General features: G+C 55.2%; 2 protein-coding genes across 10 annotated transcripts; one reads left to right on the plus strand and one right to left on the minus strand.

Moving 5' to 3' along the window:
• Positions 1 to 7112: 7112 nt before the first annotated feature.
• On the plus strand, positions 7113 to 13919 carry DUS1L (dihydrouridine synthase 1 like). 3 transcript variants are annotated; one of them, XM_070773873.1, is made up of 14 exons: positions 7113 to 7351; positions 7959 to 8453; positions 9122 to 9197; positions 9707 to 9757; positions 10154 to 10266; positions 10745 to 10827; positions 11027 to 11130; positions 11354 to 11498; positions 11746 to 11842; positions 11919 to 12007; positions 12448 to 12593; positions 13048 to 13085; positions 13342 to 13417; positions 13518 to 13919. In XM_070773873.1, exons 2-14 carry the CDS (start codon positions 8217 to 8219, stop codon positions 13655 to 13657), a joined length of 1395 nt encoding a protein of 464 aa, XP_070629974.1. In that variant the 5' UTR covers positions 7113 to 7351; positions 7959 to 8216; the 3' UTR covers positions 13658 to 13919. The 3 variants fall into 3 exon arrangements, with proteins under 3 accessions (XP_070629974.1, XP_070629972.1, XP_070629973.1); XM_070773871.1 differs by having other exon boundaries at positions 7114 to 7351; positions 9089 to 9197; XM_070773872.1 differs by having other exon boundaries at positions 7114 to 7351; positions 8207 to 8453; positions 9089 to 9197.
• Positions 13920 to 14119: 200 nt separating this feature from the next.
• On the minus strand, positions 14120 to 19384 carry GPS1 (G protein pathway suppressor 1). Of its 7 annotated transcripts, none has more exons than XM_070773865.1 (14): positions 19280 to 19384; positions 18299 to 18391; positions 17561 to 17742; positions 16949 to 17239; positions 16705 to 16840; positions 16541 to 16618; positions 16300 to 16357; positions 15777 to 15862; positions 15474 to 15568; positions 15260 to 15365; positions 15094 to 15174; positions 14874 to 15011; positions 14669 to 14803; positions 14120 to 14586 (listed from the first exon to the last, which is right to left on the minus strand). In XM_070773865.1, exons 1-14 carry the CDS (start codon positions 19310 to 19312, stop codon positions 14512 to 14514), a joined length of 1587 nt encoding a protein of 528 aa, XP_070629966.1. In that variant the 5' UTR covers positions 19313 to 19384; the 3' UTR covers positions 14120 to 14511. The 7 variants fall into 7 exon arrangements, with proteins under 7 accessions (XP_070629966.1, XP_070629965.1, XP_070629968.1 ...); XM_070773864.1 differs by having other exon boundaries at positions 16300 to 16360; XM_070773867.1 differs by having other exon boundaries at positions 16949 to 17113; positions 19280 to 19383.
• Between the last annotated feature and the right edge of the window lie 9 nt (positions 19385 to 19393).

Here is a 19393-nt window from a genome sequence, read left to right on the forward strand (position 1 = left end):
TGGCTGAGTAATATTCCATTGTGTATATGTACCACAGCTTTCTTATCCATTCAAGTGGAAATGCAAAGAACCTAACATGGACGAAATAAATTTCAGAAAGTACAAAGCTGGAGGAATTACACCTTTGATTTTAAGACTTACGATAAAGTTATATTAACTAAAACAGTGTGCTATGGGTGTAAAGCTAGACATATGGATGAATGAAACAGGAGAGAGACTCCACAAAAACACACTCATATATACAGTTGCTTTTTAAAAAGGTACCCACCATACTGATGATTTATGGGGTAAAGAGTCCTTTAACCAGTGCTGGAACAACTAGGGTACATGTTGGGGAGGGGAGGAAACACAACCAGAAGCACATCCTGTACAAAAACTAATTCAAAATGGATTAGATCCTGGAAATGAAATCTAAAACTATAAAATTTCTACAAGAAAATAGAATAGGAAATCTTCAAGATCTCTGCAGAGGCAAAGATCTTTTAGGCCATAAAAAGGCCTAAACATATGCTTAACTGGTTATCATCAAATTCATCTGCTCCTTAAAAGATCCTGTTTGGAAAACAAAACTAGAACCAACCATCACACTAGGAGGAACTATTTACCATTCAGTACTTTGGCCACCTCATGCGAAGAGTTGACTCATTGGAAAAGACTCTGATGCTGGGAGGGATTGGGGGCAGGAGGAGAAGGGGACAACAGAGGATAAGATGGCTGGATGGTATCGCTGACTCGATGGACATGAGTCTGAGTGAACTCCAGGAGTTGGTGATGGACAGGGAGGCCCGATGTGCTGTGATTCATGGGGTCGCAAAGAGTCGACACGACTGAGTGACCTGATCTGATCTGATATCTTTGTTAGATTTATATCCAAAATTATATAAAGAACCATTCAGTTCAGTTCAGTCACTCAGTCATGTCCAGCTCTTTGCGACCCCATGAATCACAGCACGCCAGGCCTCCCTGTCCATCACCAACTCCCGGAGTTCACTCAGACTCACGTCCATCTAGTCGGTGATGCCATCCAGCCATCTCTTTGTCTGTCGTCCCTTTTTCCTCCTGCCCCCAATCCCTCCCAGCATCAGAGTCTTTTCCAATGAGTCAACTCTTCGCATGAGGTGGCCAAAGTACTGGAGTTTCAGCTTTAGCATCATTCCTTCCAAAGAAATCCCAGGGCTGATCTCCTTCAGAATGGACTGGTTGGATCTCCTTGCAGTCCAAGGGACTTTCAAGAGTCTTCTCCAACACCACAGTTCAAAAGCATCAATTCTTCGGTGCTCAGCTTTCTTCACAGTCCAGCTCTCACATCCATACATGACCACTGGAAAAACCATAACCTTGACTAGACGGACCTTTGTTGGCAAAGTAATATCTCTGCTTTAACCTTTAGGATGCAGTAATGAACCAAATGGAACAACAGACTGGTTTCCAATAGGAAAAGGAGTACGTCAAGGCTGTATATTGTCACCCTGCTTATTTAACTTATATGCAGAGTACATCATGAGAAACGCTGGGCTGGAAGAAGCTCAAGCTGGAATTGCCAGGAGAAATATCAATAACCTCAGATATGCAGATGACACCACTCTCATGGCAGAAAGTGAAGAGGAACTAAAAAGCCTCTTGATGAAAGTGAAAGAGGAGAGTGAAAAAGTTGGCTTAAAGCTCAACATTCAGAAAACGAAGATCATGGCATCTGGTCCCATCACTTCATGGGAAATAGATGGGGAAACAGTGGAAACAGTGTCAGATTTTATTTTTGGGGGCTCCAAAATCACTGCAGATGGTGACTGCAGCCATGAAATTAAAAGACGCTTACTCCTTGGAAGGAAAGTTATGACCAACCTAGATAGCATATTCAAAAGCAGAGCCATTACTTTGCCAACAAAGGTCCGTCTAGTCAAGGCTATGGTTTTTCCAGTGGTCATGTATGGATGTGAGAGCTGGACTGTGAAGAAAGCTGAGCGCCGAAGAATTGATGCTTTTGAACTGTGGTGTTGGAGAAGACTCTTGAGAGTCCCTTGGACTGCAAGGAGATCCAACCAGTCCATTCTGAAGGAGATCAGCCCTGGGATTTCTTTGGAAGGAATGATGCTAAAGCTGAAACTCCAGTACTTTGGCCACCTCATGCGAAGAGTTGACTCATTGGAAAAGACTCTGATGCTGGGAGGGATTGGGGGCAGAAGGAAAAAGGGACGACAGACAAAGAGATGGCTGGATGGCATCACTGACTAGATGGACGTGAGTCTGAGTGAACTCTGGGAGTTGGTGATGGACAGGGAGGCCTGGCGTGCTGTGATTCATGGGGTCGCAAAGAGTCAGACACGACTGAGCGACTGAACTGAACTGAACTGAATGAGACAAATGAGGCTTCCCAAGTGGCACAGTGATGACGAATCCAGCTGCCAATGCAGGAGATGCAAGAGACACAGTTTCGATCCCTGGGTCAGAAAGATCTCCTGGAGAGTAGGAAATGGCCTCCCACTCCAGTATGCTTGCCTGGAAAATCCCATGGACAGAGGAGCCTGGTGGGCTACAGTCCATGGGGTGGCAAAGAGTCAGACATAACTGTGCAACTGAGCACAGTACATACACGGTGCAGCACAATGAGACAAATAGTCCAATGTTTTTAATGACAAAAGAATTGAACAATCACTTCACAAAATAAGATACACAAACATCCCAATAAACATATGAATATAGGCTCAACATCTTTAGTCATCAGGGAAATAAAAACTGAAACCACAATGCCTTTTTTAAATATTGATTTTATTTTTGGCTGTGATGGGCCTCGGTTACTGCACAGGCTTTTCTCCAGTTGAGGAGAGCTGGGGCTGCTCTCTAGTCGTCGTGCGAAGGCTCTCCTTATTGAGGTTCTGGGGCTCTAGAGTACAGGTTCAGTAGTTGTGGTACACAGGCTTAGCTTCACCGTGACATGTGGGGTCTTCCAGGATCAGGGATCAAACCTATGTCTCCTGCATTGGCAGGGGGATTCTTTACCCGTGAGCCACCAGGGAAGGCAGCACAAGGCCTTTTATTTCTTTTTCTTGTCTTATTGCACTGGTTAGAGCTCCTAATACTATTTTGGATAAGAGTGGTAAGTGTTGGCATGCTTCCCTTTTCCTGATCTTAAGGGAAAAGCTCAGTCTGTCACCACTGAACATGATGTTAGTTGTAAGTTTTTTGTAGATACTTGTTATCAAATTGAAATTTTCCTTCTATTCCTAGTTTATCAAGGTTTTTTTTTTTTTTAAATCACGACTAGCTCTTGGATTTTGTTCTCTGCATTTATTGAGACGACCATGTGATTTTTGCTTATTTAACTTATATGCAGAGTACATCATGCAAAATGCCAGGCTGGATGCATCAGAAGCTGACTACTGCTTCAAGATTTTGTGTTTGTCTTTTAGCTTTTCGACTGTCATGTGTTTAGGTGTGAATGTTTTTCTATATATCCTATTAAGATTCTTGGATTGGTAAATTAATGTTATTCTCATCAAATCTGGAAAGTTTGAGGCCATTACTTTCTCAAAAAACTTTTTCCTGTTCCTTTTCTTCTTTCCTTTCTCCTGGATGTGCATGTATTATATGTGTATTCTTGATGGTATCTCATGGGTCTCTGAGGTGCTGTTCATTTTTCTTTATGCTTTTTTTCTTTCTGTTCTTCAGATTGGATAATGTTTACTGACCTATCTTCAAATTCACTGATTCTTCCTTTTGCTAGTTCATATCTGCTGTTGAGGCCCTCTGATGAAATTTTCATTTTAGTTATTGTGTTTCCAACTCATAATTTCCATTGGCTTTTTAAGAATCATCTAAAGATACTGATAATCTTAACTTGTTGAATCATCATCACATTTGAAAAAAAAATCTTTAAACATGGTTTCTTTTGGTCCTTTGGACATATTTACAATAGCTGCTTTAGTTCTTTGCCTGCTAACTCCATCATCTGAGCCCCCTCAGGGACAGTTTCTAGGAACCTTTTTTTTTCCCCTGTGTATGTCCTAAATTTTTTATGTCTTTGACTGTCTTATAAAATTTTGTTAAATACTAGGCATTTATAATATGTTGTAGTAAGTCACTCTGGACTCTGACCGCCCCCCCACCCCACCCACCTTTACTGTATGTGTTTATTGATGCTGGTATTTGTTCCCTCAGTTCCCGACCTGGATGAAGTCTACACAGTCTGTTTCCCCTACAGTGTGTCGCCACTGGTATCTCTACTGGATTTTTTTTGGTTTATTGGCCACACTGAGGCATGTGGGATCTTAATTCCCTTACCAGGAATGGAACCTGTGCCCCTTGCATTGGAAGCACAGAGTCTCAACCACTGGACTGCCAGGTAAGTCCTCTACTAGATTTCTTAAAAATCTTTTTTTTTAGGGAATTCCTTGGTGGTTCAGTATTAGGACTCTGCACTCTCATGGCAGAGGGCTGAGGTACAATCCCTGGTTGGGGAACTTAGCTCCCACAAGCCATGTGGCAAGGCCAAAAATAAAACTTTTTTTATATGCAAGCCTGGTTTCCTAAGACTTATCCCTGGGCCATTATAGTTTAACGGCCAGCCAGTTATTGGTTAGCCATTATGCTTAAGTCTACTGAACCGGTAAGGCCTCCACCCTTTGCAGTTAACAGTTTATTGTTTGGGTCCGCCTTTTTCCTTGCACAAAGCCTCTTCTTCAGTCAGCCAGGAGTATTTAGCTGTGGCTGACTCGGGTCTTTCCTTGCTATATGCACAGCCTAGCAAATCACTATCTTATCAAGGCCCACCATGGCTAGCTCATCTACTGAATTTCTTTGTTAAATTTATGGCTGGACTATTGCTTTCTCCAACCAGTATCAGGCAGCCAAGATATAGGTTTCTACCCAGTTGTTTGGGGCTTCCCTGGTAGCTCAGACAGTAAAGAATCGGCCTGCAATGTGGGAGACCCAGGTTCAATCCAATCCTTGGGTCAGTAAAATCTCCTGGAGAAGAGAAAGATTGCCCACTCCAGTATTCTTGCTTGGAGAATCCCATGGACAGAGGAGCCTGGCAGGCTACAGTGCATGGGGTAGAAAAGAGTCAGACTTGGCTGAGCAGCTAACGCTTTCACCCCGTTGTCTGCTACTGGGATTACAGTTGTTCTCTGGGGCTTTCCCTATTTCCCAGTCAAGTCAGCTCTCTCCAGAGTCTGTAGGAACTAGAAGCCCTCAAGGCCTACCAGGCTCTGGTGGAATTACCCGTGGGAGGGAGGAAATAAAAGTTGTACAATACTGAAATCACAGACTCCCACTGGTCTTCTCCTAGATGTGCAGTTCTTTCTTTTAAATAAGTGCTTTTCAAATATGGTATGAAATTTGATCAACTTACAGAGTCCTGAAATGGTTGCTTTTAACAATTCTGTCCAGTTTTATCTTTGCTTTTTTGGGAAGAAATTTGGTGAGCTACTCAATCTACTGTACCACAAATCCCACCCACATATGTAAGTTTAAAATTTCAACAAAAAAAAAAATTTTTTTTCCGGTAGCCACATTTCAAGAAAGTTAAAAAGATAAAATGAATTGCAATAATATATTTAACCTGAAAAAAGAAAAAAAGCAAAAGTCTTTCAGTCCTGTCTGACTTTTTACGACCCCATGGACTGTAGCCCACCAGGCTCCTCTGTCCATGGAATTCTCCAGGCGAGAATACTGGATTGGACAGCTTTCCCTTCTCCAGGGAATCCACCCAGGGATCAAACCGGTGTCTCCTGCATTGCAGACAGATTCTTTACCACCTGAGCCACTAGGGAATTTGCCATATTAGGCACTCATATGTAACCTAATGTAATATAAAAAATATAATTTCAACATATCATTAATATTTTTTAAATTATGAACTAACTTTTACTTTTTTCCCCCTAAGTCTTTGAAACCTGGTGTGTCTTTTTCCTGTTATAGCACGTCTTAATTCAGACCACATTCCAGCACTCAGGATGTGACAGCTGGCTGCCATACTGGACACACGAGGATGGATATTTGATCTTAGGACATAGAGATTTTTCAGGTGTGTTAATGATATTGCTCTAAAAATTCCTGTCTTTGGGGGATACTGAGGCAATGGTACCCCACTCCAGTACTCTTGCCTGGAAAATCCCATGGATGGAGGAGCCTGGTAGGCTGCAGTCCACGGGGTCGCTAAGAGTCGGACACGACTGAGCGACTTCACTTTCACTTTTCACTTTCATGCATTGGAGAAGGAAATGGCAACCCACTCCAGTGTTCTTGCCTGGAGAATCCCAGGAATGGGGGAGCCTGGTGGGCTGCTGTCTATGGGGTCGCACAGAGTCGGACACGACTGAAGCGACTTAGCAGCAGCAGCAGAGACACTTAAGGATGAAATGGTAAAATGAAACTTGGTTCTGCTAGAGGAAAAACTTTCCCTCTTCCCTTTTGGGACTGTGTTTAGGGGTCCTGCAAATTAAATTGACAAAAGACAGGTGAACAGGAAGAAAGTATATTCACACTCTTTGGCGGATACAGAGGACCGACACCAAGTAATCAGAGGTAGAGGTTTCAGTACCAAAGGTAATAGGAGAAAGGAAGAGAGAAGGGGAAAACGAGGACCAATCGGTTTCTTTTAGACAGGGAAGCGAGTATTTAGGAGAACGAGCAGGAGGTAAGGTTGTTATATTCGTTAAGACGGTGACTCTCGCACGTCTCAAGTTTACAATGAAGAATCCTGTGGGTCTGGGGGGCCAAGCGCGGCGCTTTGGGGGCCGCGGGACAGGAATTTCACGCGGTGTTTGCTTTCCGAAATAAAAGAGAGATTTTTGGTCCTTCGAAGATTTTTATAAGATTCCGCGTGGGGGCCGAGGACTTTAGCCCCGAGCCTCTGCTGGGGAGGGCGGGAGCTCGGGTATGTTGGCACCCAGGCGATAACCAGCCCCCGCAAGCGAGGGGAGAGTCCCGGCGGCCCCTGTCCGGCCCTACCGCTGCGAAACTGCCCCGCCGCGCCGGGAGAAGTCGACTTCTAGCCTACGACCCCCACTCCGCACACCGCCCCTCCGCCGCGCGACGGGCCCTTCAGCAGCCGGGCGCGGTTTCCCGGGAATGCGTTTCTTGCAGCACCGCGGGCCGCCCGGAACGGCCTGGAGGAGCACCTCCCGGCGGCCCCAGCGCGGAGCCCTGGGCCCGGCGGCGGCCGGGTGGCGGCCCCAGCGTGGCGGTGTCAAGTCGCGGCGCGAGCCCAGGAGCCTCACTCCGCGGTACCCTAGCCGCATCCCCGGAGCTCCCGGTGGGGCCCCTGGCTCTCCCCCCCGGTTCCGAAGGGCCCAGCTGCGTAGAGAGGAGCCGCGAACCGACTCGGGCGCCCAGGTGTCTCGGCTCCGCCCAGGTAGGTAGATTCCCTTCAGGTTTGACCCACGGTTCTCTGGGGCCCCGGGGCTCTTCCTTCGGCTGGAGGTGGAGGACCCCGCGCTCGGCGCCTCGTGTCCAGGCCTCTGTGGGTATCATATTGATTTTTACCTGTGGCTTCACAGTTCCCGAAAATAAACCCACAGCTGGGCGCTTAGGCAGTTGTTAAGCCGATGACCCTGCTTAATAATTCCCAAAGTAGTACAGGAGGTGGGTGTTCTCTGACAGTGAGCCCCTCGTCACGATCTGTTCCTTTGGGGTTTCAGTTGTAGTCCTCAGGCTACCTACCACCTGTTAAGTCACTGTAGGGAACGGTGGCTCTGATAAGGTTGGCCAGGCATGGGTAAGATAAGCCAGAGGGAACGTACTGGTAGTGCGTTTATACATCTGACACCCAGCGGAGGGCAGAGTGTCCAGGTGACTGCCCTGGGCCCCTTGGTGGGCCCGGAGGGCAGTGTCGCCACAGGGTGGTCCTGCCTTGGTGGGGTCTCCAGGTCTTGTGGGGTGTAGCTGCCTTTTGTGATGGCCTCCCCTGGGCAAAGCGCTGACAGGACCTCATTCACTGTTCCATTTACTCTTCATACCAGTCTTGCCAGGCAGACATCCTATTCCCGCTAAGAAGTGAGAGGTTAAAGCTCAGAAAGTTTGAGTAACCTGTCCACAGTCTCCACTGGAAGGCGACGGCCATGAGGCGTCGGTTCCTGGCCTGCATCAGCCGACACCCTTAGCACCCGCGTTTGTGGCCGCCAGGCAGCGCTAGAGCAGCCCTGAGGGGGGTCACCTCCTGCACCTGTGCTCCACTGGCTGCGGCTGAGCCCGTGGTCTTGCCCTTCAGTGTGGAGGCAATGCCAAAGCTGGAAGGCTTCGAGTTCTGGAGCCGCACCCTGGGGGGGGCCCGCCACGTGGTGGCCCCCATGGTGGACCAAAGCGAGCTGGCCTGGAGGCTGCTGAGCCGCCGACACGGGGCCCATCTGTGCTACACACCCATGCTGCATGCCCAGGTTTTTGTCCGCGATGCCAACTACCGCAAGGAGAACCTGTACTGCGATGTGTGCCCCGAGGACCGGCCTCTCATTGTTCAGGTTAGCGGCCCAGCCTCCAACGCTGGCCGAGAGCCTTTTCCTGGGCCTTTCCAGAAAAGGCTTCCCGGCTTTCCGAGATCAGAGGGGCAAGGGCAGGCTGGTTCTTGCAGAGGTTGACCTCTCCCCAGTAGCTGCCTCAGACTTGTGGCAAATGGATGGCTTGGGTGCCGTGGAAGATTTGCAGCCCCTCCCTCCCCCAACCTTGACATCACCCCAAGTGCCCCCTCTTTATCAGACAGACAGAACAGCTCTGCTCTTGGCAAAGTCAGTGATACCAGCTTTCTCCTACATCTGGGAGGACTGTGTGAATCTGTAGCTTGCCCTGCTGGTGGTATGGGGGTGCATCCTAGCTCGGTCATGTTGCTTTTTTTTTTGGCCACACTGTGTGGCATGTGGGGTCTTAGTTTCCCAACCAGAGATGTGAACTCATGTCCCATGCAGTGGAAGCATGGCGTCTTAACCACCGGACCACCAGGGAAGTCTCTAGCTTGGTCATATTGTAAACATCTAAGATAGGGTACCATCCTGCAGTCATCCGCTGGGGCCACACCCTCACTGGGTCACGTATGAAGCCCTGGGCAGCCTCGGTACCAGGGCCTGGCTGGGGCTTGTGGCAACTTTCATGTCTCTTCCAGTTCTGTGCCAATGACCCAGAGGTGTTTGTCCAGGCAGCTCTCTTGGCTCAGGACTACTGTGATGCCATTGACCTGAATTTGGGCTGCCCACAGATGATCGCCAAACGAGGTAAGAGTTCCTGTTCTGGGGTTCTGTGTTGAGTACTGGCTTTTGGCTAGGGCAAGGCTTGGAGTGCAGAGATGCCAGGTGTGTGGGTGAGCTGGCTGAGGGCCTGGCCCTTCCTCTGGCAGCTTTCTGATGTTGGGCCTTTCTTTGCTTCTCCCTCTGCAAGGCGGCCCTTGGTCACTGGGGGTAGGGGACGACATTCACCTGGCTGTCAGGGGCTTGTCACTTCCTCCATGCTCAGGAAGTTGTGGGGCTCCCTCTGGATAAACGTGTTTTGCTGAAGAGTTCCTCCTCCACCCTTGTGCTGCCTCGGGCACCAGTGGCCACTACCCTGGCATCTCAACCTTCCTCACTGGCCTGAGGAGTTCCTGGTTGCTTAGAGACCACGTGGGGTGGGCACTCAGCTCAGCACCCTTGAGCTCAGGCCGCCGAACTAAACGAACGTGGCCAGGCAGGTCGAGGCCAGCGTGGACGCAGTGGGAGGGTGCAGAGGCTGTGCCTGTTCTCTGCAGGTCACTATGGCGCCTTCCTGCAGGAGGAGTGGGACCTGCTCCAGAGAATGAGTGAGTTGGCCCTGTGCTGCCCTCAGGGACTTGGGGCCACATGGTGGTTGGGTGGCAAGCCCAAGACAGCCTAGCAGGGCTCAGGAGAGAACAGTAGCTGGCAGGGTCCTCCTGGCCTTGCTGTGCCCTCCCCCTTCCTGCTGTAGAGGGCGGCTGTGAAGTCGCCTGTCCGGTACCTGCTGCCCTCCTTCGAACCAAATAGACTGTACTGGAGGAAGGCATCCTTGCCTGGACCACCTCTTCCAGTGTGGTCCGAGGCACAACTCACAGCTCCCTGTTACCAGTGCGGGACATCTGCGGAGCCTGTGTTCTTTTGGGGGCTTAGCCATGGGTCCCCACAGCCTGCTTGAAGGTGGCAGCACAGTTTTGTCAGGAGCCGACTCTGCCCTTCCCCAGTTCTGCTAGCCCACGAAAAGCTTTCTGTTCCTGTCACCTGCAAGATCCGCGTCTTCCCAGAGATTGACAAGACCGTGAGATATGCCCAGATGCTGGAAAAGGCTGGCTGCCAGGTGAGGACTGTGGGCTTCCAGGGCTCCATACTGCTTCCGAACCTCCAGAAACACCTCTTGAGGGCTTGCCCCTGGGATGGGCAGGAATCAGTGACCTTTAGGTGAGGCCTGATGCAGGCAGCGAAGTCCCATGCTTGCGTCCAAGAGGCCAGTATTGCCTAGGGGTAGTGCTGGGCCTAAATCACCTCCCCACCCACCCCCACCAGTCCTGGGGTCAGGCTGGTGCTTGCTCCTCCCTCACACCTTTAACCTTGGCAGCAGGAGTGTTGCCACTGCGGAGAAGACTGGCCCTTGAAAGGATAGAGGGACAGCTCTGACATGGGAGTCCTAGGCAGCACTCCCAGGGTGTCAACTGGCCCAAGTGTGGCCCAGAGGAGTGAGGGAAGCTGATGCCCGAAAAGCCAAAGGCAGAGGGTACCCTGGAGTGTTGGGGGCTGCAGCTGAAAGTGGAGCTGAACCAGGTGCTCCTGTGTGCTAGTTGCTGACTGTCCACGGGCGCACCAAGGAGCAGAAGGGGCCCCTGTCAGGCACCGCGTCCTGGGAGCACATCAAGGCTGTGCGGTGAGTGGACGCAGGGTGAGCCCAGGGCGGGGAGACGGCCCAGCCCCCAGGCCAGGCCCTCAGCCCTCGGCACGAGATGAGGGCGCAGGGCCTGAGGGTGAGCAGCACAGTGGGAGGATGGAGTTTGGGGCCTGGTACTGCCCCCCAGGGTTGGGGGAAGCAGCATCCTTCTGAGCATCTGCTCGTCCTGTTCCGACAGGAAGGCGGTGACTATACCTGTGTTCGCCAACGGGAACATCCAGTGCCTGCGGGACGTGGAACGCTGCATCCAGGACACGGGGGTGCAGGGGGTCATGAGTGCAGGTGAGGCTGTGCCCTCGCCTGCAGCTGGTCCACCGTCGGGTGCTGGAGGGGTCCGTCCACATCGTGGCACCACTGGCCCAGCTGAAGAGCCTCAGGCTTCACGCGGTCACCACTGAAGGCCCCATCTGCCTGACTGGCCAGCATTCTCAGGCCAGTGGCCAGCCTTGCCTTGGGGATGGCCAGGCACAGGGGCCCCTGAGCCTTGCGTCACCTTCCCCTGCAGAGGGAAACCTGCACAACCCTGCCCTGTTCGAGGGCCGCAGCCCTGCTGTGTGGGAGCTGGCCGAGGAGTACCTGGACATTGTGCGGCAGCACCCCTGCCCCCTCTCGTACGTCCGGGCCCATCTCTTTAAGCTGTGGCACCACACGTGAGTCAACCCCCATGGCAGATGCTGTCTGATCTGAGCCTTGTCTGGGGCCTTCGTCGTTTTTGAGATGAGCTCTCCACAGACATTCACAAAACCCCTACCTGCCACCAAGTCAGATCTGGGAGGACCACAGTGACGTGCTGAGGTTGTGTGGGAGGAGGGGTTGTGCCCTTCTATGCCCAAGGCTCAGGGTCAGCAGTTGGGAGGTAGGGGCTGAGCCAGCTCTCTGATGGGGCGTCTGTATCAGGCTGCAGGTGCATCAGCAGCTTCGAGAGGAGCTCGCCAAAGTGAAGACCCTGGAGGGCATTGCTGCAGTGAGCCAGGAGCTAAAACTGCGGTGTCAGGTAGGTGCTGGGCCACCGTGTGGTGGGAGAGACTTGGTCTCGGGCCTTTTACTGAGGGCCCTCTGGGCTTTTCCAGGAGGATATATCCAGGCAGAAGGAGGGAGAGAAGCCTTCAGGAGGCTTGCCTTTCTTTCACTGGATCTGCCAGCCCTACTTCCGGCCAGGGTGAGCCTCCTGCACATGGGCTGACCTGGGTGGGAGGTGTTACACGGAGGGGATTCTTCTGCCTGCTGCCCAGCCTTGGCAGGTGTGCTGGAGGCTCAGCTCCGTCCCTTGGTGACTAGGGGCCTCCTTCCTTGTCAGCCTGTGCTGTTTTATTTAAATCACTTTTTCCATGTGATGCTTCTCTTAGGTCCTCTGACCCTGAGTGGATTTGTCCTGGGATCAGCTAGACCCTCTCTAGCTTCCTCTGGACTTTCTGAAGTGAGGCTGGGCTGTCATCTGTAGCCACAGCCCTACCCAGGGTTCAGACACTGGTGTCCCAGCCTCCGTGCCAGCTGCTGGGGCCTCAGCAGAGTTGCACATACGTCCTCATTTAGTGACTGTGGCCAGTGGGCTGCCTCTTATGGGTGTCCCTCAGCTCTGCCCATCATCCCCGCTTTCAGGCCCAAGGAGGGGAGCAAGGAGAATGGGGGTGCCCGCAGCAAGCGGGCCCTGGAGGAGGAGGAGGGCACCACGGATGTCTTATCCAAGAACAAGCAGAAGAAGAAGCTAAGGAACCCCCACAAGACCTTTGACCCCTTGCTGAAGCGTAAGTGGCTCCAACCACTGGAGTCTAGGGAAAAGGCCAGCCCCTAACGGGTTCCCCAGGGTCGGGTAGCTCTGCTGCTTCCTAAGCTGTGGGCAGTACAGCAGGAAGGGCCCTGCAGCCCCCAAGGAGACTGGCAGGTTCCCCGAGGCCACAGCCAGCCAGCCATCCTGCCTGCCAGTCCCTCAGCTGTTGCCCTAGGGCAGCTAGAGAGGCAGGAGTAGCACTAGGGGCTGCCGTGCCCAGGAAGGACCTTCAGGTGGGAGGCGCACAGCACAGGGCGTGGAACCGTGGGTCTTGGGCGGGTGGGATGAGGTTTCCCAGCAGGACCATGTATGCTGTGTCCTCTGCCCGCCCCAAGAGAGCAGGGAGGCCTACCCAGGGCTACATGGAAGAGATGGCAGTGGTGGGTGGCCTCACCTAGTTCAAACAGCATGTCCTTTTGCTCTTTTCTCAGCAAAATACGCAAAGTGTGATCAGTGTGGAAACCCAAAGGTGAGTCCGTCCGTCTTGGCTGTTAACACCTAGGGCAGGGCTCAGCCCCAGGAGGGATGGGGACCTGAATGGGCAGTCCTTTTTCTATCTGCTGGTGGCAGTCGGGCCACAGCCCATGGTAGGGGGGCTTCTTTCCTGTAAAGTAGCTCTGCCTGGCCTCAGGACAGTTCTTCCATGTTCCTGGCTACTCACTCAGGCTACAGGGTGGCTAAGGAATGGGTATTAGCCCCTGGCTCACAAGCTTTTCTGTGTCCAGGGCAACAGGTGTGTGTTTAACCTATGCCGGGGCTGCTGCAAGAAGCGAGCTTTCAAAGAGACCGCTGACTGCCCAGGTGAGGAGCGCCTGCCGCCATCAGCACCACCCCATTCCCCAGTGGGCAGTGGAGCCTCAGCCTCCTGAGCCCCATTTCCCTCCTCCTGCCCCTCTGCCAGGTCACGGACTGCTTTTTAAAACCAAATTGGAGAGGTCTCTGGTCTGGAAGGGTGCCCAGCCGCGGCTGCAGGAACCACAGCAGGCCGGGCCTGGAGAACCAGGTGGCTTCCCTGAGGTTGTGGGCAGTGCCCTGGCCTAAAGGGCAGCTACAGCCCCATGTGCCACCCCCCAGGCCTGCTGCTGAAGCCTCAACCCACGTCCCAGTTAAGGAAACGCCTTTACTCAGGGAACCTCCTGCTACTTCACACGGAAGGACAAGCTGGTCTTCCCTTCGGCCCATGCTGGGGGCCCGGAGATGCTGCACCGAGGAGCAGGCTCCCAGGCTGGACCTGCCCATCCTCACAGCCCGCGTGTGTTCGAGATGAACAATAAACCATTTCAAAGATGGGACGTTCCCAGGCCTTTTGATCCCTGAGTATTATTGGGGCCAACAGGGACCAACCTTAGAACAGGGGAAGCGGGCAAGGCACCACCTGCCTTCATCTTCTCAGCCATGGAGACCTGCCTAACGGAGGGCCACGCGCTGGCCTCAGCCCTGCAAAGCCGAGTAGAGCATGAGGAAGGGGGCCCCACAGAGACAGGAAGGAGTGGTGCCAAGGGCTGTTCTCAGGCTGCCCTTTAATGGACTAAGATTCAATAACGCTGCAACCTCAAACGATGCGTCAACGTGGAGGCTGGGAGGCAGTGCTGCCAGGTGGGGGCCCCAGATGCCATGTTGGTGAGCCCTGTCGGCTTCTCCTTCAAGGAAGGCCCACCTCCCCAGGGCCCCGGCACAAGGTGCAGCAGGGGGGCGGGGCACAAGAATCTGGGCACATGGAAGCCCAGGCGGGGGCGCCGAGGACTAGCGTCAGTCAGCAGCCAGACCCCTGCAAGTGGGCCACAGGCAACACCTCCGGAAGTGCCGCTGGAGCAGATGAGAGAGGCCCAGGAGTCCGAGGGTGGGGGGTGGGCAGGGTGGGGGTGCGCAGACCATCCTGGAGACGGAGGTTGCTCTTACATGTTGGTGCTCATCCGGGACTGGCTGTTGGCCGGTGTCAGCTCCCCTTGGCTCCCTTCCCGGGGAGGGGACTGCAGTGGAGACAAAGGCTCAGACCAGGAAGGTGTGTGCGCCCATCCCAACCCCCAGTCCCAGGGCTGTCCCCGCCCACACCTTGACGTGGATCTGGTTGCGCAGAACAGCTGCCCGTAGGATCATGGCTTTGGCACGGCGCTGGAACTCCTTGCCCATGAGCAGAGACTTCTCAAAGGTGGTGCTGCGTTGATCTACGTCCCGGGCATACAGGATCTGTGGAGGTGCAAGGTTCAGTGGGGCCCAAGGTCCCCCTCCTGCACCCCACGGCCCTGAATCCAGCCACCTTGCTGTGGGAGTCGATGCGGGCGTTGATGAGCCCCTCCAGGATGAGCTGCGTCAACTCATCCTCTAGCGCCGCTACTGTGGTGTTGAAGGCTGTGGCCATCTTGCGCATGTCAGCTGACACGTAGGGGCTAAAATACTGCAGAGCAGAGGGACACGAGTTACCCGAAGGTGCCTTTGTAGTGCCCTGCCTTGGCCTCAGCCTCCACCAGAATGCTTACCTGAATGAGGGCCCGGTTGCGAATCTGCGTGTACAGGGTCCTGACGTGGGGAGCCAAATACATGTCTAGCAGCAGGTTGTCCTGGTGAGGACAGCCAGTCAGGGACAGCTTGCCCCAGGCCTTCTGAACTTGCCCGCCCTCCCAGCCAGGCCGCCAGGCCTCTCACCTTCATCTCATCCAGCATTTTCAGGCACGAGGCATACTTGGACTCGTAGAATTTGAAGATGATGTCCCGAACCTGTGGCTCCAGCTCCAAGAACAACTTGAAGGAGCTGCAGATGCCAGACTCCTCAGAGCTGGCCCTGCCCGCCCACCCGCCCTGGAGGCAGCCAGGGGCACAGGAGCAGGGCGACAGGGCCCAGCACCCAGCCTCCACCCACCTGCTAGAGATGACGTTGCGCTGCAGCTCCTGCCGGTCAAAGGTGGCCAAAGCGCACAAGCCGCCGTACACGGCCACGTTGCTGGGGGAGAGCAGCTGAGGGGCAAGGAGGTGATCAGAGTCCTGGGGTCAATGCCAGGCAGCACAGAAGTCTGGGCCAGGCCCACCCTATCTCACCCATCACCCCGTCAGAATGCCTAGGACCTCATGAGGATAAGCCCCCAACAGAAAGCCCACCTCTTGAGCCCTCAGCCTGCTTCCCAAGTTCCAGTGAGGTCTCCCCAGAGACCCTTATGCCCCTCACCTCGGGGAAGTCGCAGTGGTCGAAGGAAGCCAGCAGAAAGCACTTGGCAGCCTGCTTGTACTTGCGTGCTGCCAACTCAGCCAAGCCTGGGGGGCAGCAGGGGGAGGAAGGATGAAGCCCAGAGGAAGCTGCCCATCAACAGGCGCACCTGGGACAGAAATGCTGGCGAGGGAGAGGTGACCTCGTCGGCCAGCATCAGCAGCTTTCTGGGAGAGCAAGGCACCCAAGGAGGCCGAGCAGCTGCTGTTACTACTGCAAAGGGCACCTGAGCTGTTCAGCTGACGGGGTGGGAATAGCGGTGAAGGGGGGGACGGGGATGGAAGTGGGGGTAACCAGCCAGGATGGCAGCTATCAGAAGGCAATGCCTCTACCCCCAACCACAGGTTACTACCCCATGACCTCCCTGAGAGGGACGTGAGTCGGGCAAGTGTCAGGGGTGTGCAGCACAGGTTTGGGGCTTGTGTGCTTCCTGGGCTGGGGTCATTTGGGGTGCCCTCCTGCCCCTATGCCCCAGGGTCCTTACCTGCCGCACACTTGAGCTTGGTGAGGATGGCCTGAGTCTGGGTGTCACGCTCCCCACGCTGCTGCAGGAGAAGGTGGCACAAGTGAGCGACCCATGCCCTCCATACCCGCATCAACTCCCAGGCATCCAGCTCCAGCCTAAAAGGAGCAGAGGCAGACTCCAGGAGGACGGGGCCCACCGGGGTCAGTAGTGGTCAGGGCTCCTGGATCAGGGTTTGAGGGGCGGAGAGCTACTGTTTTACCTCGGCGATTTCCGGGGTGGACTCTGCCTTGCTGACGTAGCTCAGCACATGAGACCAGTTCTGCAAGTAGACGCTGACCTGGCAGGCAGATGGGATGCCCTCAGCCTGGGCGCCCCTCCCGGTCCACTGGCACTGCTGCCCTGTGGCCACCCAACCGGGCCCACCTTGATGACGTTGAGGCACATGTTAATGACGTGCTTGGCGCTGGTGCAGTAGTCCCGGGCCCGGGAGTAACACTTGAGGGCGTTGCTGAGATCCCCACAGTCCAGGTAGTGGTCACCCAGGTCATCGTGTCCACGCCTGTGGGTCCAGGCACAAGTGGTCATTGGCCAGCTGTCCAACCCCTGACTCCAAGGGGACACCTGAAGCTCTCTTGATGAAGCCCACCCCCCAGCCCCCTGGACATACCTGATGCTCTCCTTGATAGAATTGCCCTTGTAGTTCTTCAGATCTGTGTCCAACTTCTCCAGCTTCAGCAAGGCCTTCTTTCTCGTGGCCTCCACCCAAGCTGTGTCCAAGGGTGGGGGCTCCACGCCACTCTCAGGGATGGCATCAGGTGCATTCTGCAGCTCCCTGGGGGAGGACCTGGCCATCAGGGGCCCACGTGCAGGGGGGGCGGGTGCCTCCCAGCGGCCCTCACCCCCATCGGGAGAGCGCCCAGTTGGCACAGGGGCAGCTGTGACAGCAGGAGCCCGCAGCCTGGCGGGAAAGCCCAGCAAGAAATAAGTCACACAGCTGTGCCGAGAAGCAAGAAGTTGCCGTCTCCACAGGCTCTGCCCGGTGTCAGAACTGCACACGCGCACACACGCGTGCAGATGTGGAGAGAGCCTGAACGCTCAGCAAGGAGAGTGAGAATCTCGCCCATTGAGCCGTTCCCCACCCCCTCCTGGCTTTTCAACAAGAAAGCCAGATCACTGTGTTCTGGAGCCAAATGCTGCAGGAGCACAAGAAAGACCCCTGCCTGGGCTGGCCATACACTACACCCTGTCCCTGCCCCACCTTGCTGAGCCCTGGCCTCACCTGGCAGCCTCCGAGAGCTTGCGGTGGATCTCCTCGTACATGTCCACATTGAAAGTCCTCTGCACAAAGGACAGGGCCATCTTCAGGGCCTCCACTCGCAGCGGCGGGCAGTGGTCAGCAATGAACTGCAGTCGCTCGATACGCATCAGGCCGCTATAGCTGGCCGCATATTGCTCCAGATCCTGGGGGCAGAGGTGGATTGTGCAAGCTGGAACCCTGGACCCCAAGCCCCCACCAGTGGATCAGGAGCCGGGACACGTGGGCACCAAATCAACCACTGTCTGGGGTCTGAGGAAAGACCACTCAGGATGGGCCAGTGCACGGGCCTGAAGTAAAGCTCTGCCCTGGGGATGAATGGTCACAGCCATGTAGGCAGCCAGTCACCAGGCTGAGCAATGAGGAGGCAGGGCTTCCCAAGGTGGGCCCCAAGGAAGACCTGTCCTCACAGTGAGACTTGACCTTCAGGGGGCCTGGCACAAGGCGCTTCTCCATGTGGGGGAGAAGAAGCTGCAGGGTCTGGAGGAGGCCAGCAACCCATTAAAAACGGGCAACTAGATATTTTAGTCCATTTGGTGGCAGAGTCAGACACGACTGAGCAACCGAACAACAACAAAGGAAGTCTAAAGGTTTCTGAGTTAGAAAAACACGTGGTCAGGGAGCCTAGCCTGGCCTTCCCGGCAGGACTGACACTCAACCAGCCCCTGACCCACCCCGAAGAGAGCCTGTCATACTCCATACCAGGGTGGGGTTCTCCACCACGTAGTTGACATCGGGCGCATTCTGCGGGTCCTCCTGGGGGTCCACGTCAATCTGCATGGGCTCCACGGCCCCCTGCAACACGGGGGGTCACCTTGGCACCTTGAGAGGGAGAAGCCCAAGGAGGGCGAGAGGCCCTCACTGTGCCCAGCTCAGCTCTGCCCGCCATCTCCCAGGCGGGCGGGATTCTGTCCCAAGACCTTCCCCACTGCCCACCAAGTCCCGCGCCGCCACACCAGGGATGGGGCTCCTGGCCAGACTGTTGGCTCAAGAGCTGAACGCTCGGCCGGACCATGATGGCCCATCTCTGGGGCGGGAACCAGACGCCGGAGGACCACTGCCCAGGGACCCCCAAGGGTCGCTACGCGCTCCCAGCCGCCATCCTGACAGCAGCCTCCTCCAAGCCACGGGGAAGACACGGGCGGCCTCGACCCCGGTGCGGCCAAGCAGCCGGAGCCGCAGCGCCGGGCGAGTCCCGCGGCTGGACCGGGCCGCAGTCGCGGCCGGGAGGCGGGAGTGGGGCACCTGGGCGCCCTGCGAGGCCCGGCGGGCGGGCGGGCGGGCTGGTCCTGGCCCCTGTCCTGAAAGGTACCTCATAAAGCAGCGTACAGGCCGACAGGCTGGCGCTCAGGCTGAAGTCCCCGGCCGTGCCCGGCAGGAAGAGCTCTGACCTACCGCTGGGAGGGGTGCAGTGCACATCTGCCACTGACGACGCGGCCGCGTTGGGGGCCGGGCCACCCTGCATTCTGTCCTGACTCTCTGCACCCCCCGACCCTGACACAGAGCTGGCTGGCTGCTGAAGGAGAGAGAGCGTTAGCGCGCCGGGCCTGCCGGGGCCGACGGGCGGGACGCTGCGGCCGGAGCCCGGGCGCGAGAAGGACGCCGCGCGAGGGGCGCGCACGGCCGGCTCCGCTCCGGCCCGGCGGCGGGGACGCGGAGGGGCCGCCGGCCGCGGCTCGTTACCTGCAAGTTAAACACCTGAACCGGCAGCGGCATCTTCGCCCACCCCGCCGCGGCGCACCGTCCACTTCCGGGGCAGCGCGGCCGCGACTTCCGGGTCGCGGCGTGGGCGGGGCG

Source organism: Bos indicus, chromosome 19, assembly GCF_029378745.1.
Source record: "Bos indicus isolate NIAB-ARS_2022 breed Sahiwal x Tharparkar chromosome 19, NIAB-ARS_B.indTharparkar_mat_pri_1.0, whole genome shotgun sequence".
Lineage (NCBI taxonomy): Eukaryota > Metazoa > Chordata > Mammalia > Artiodactyla > Bovidae > Bos > Bos indicus.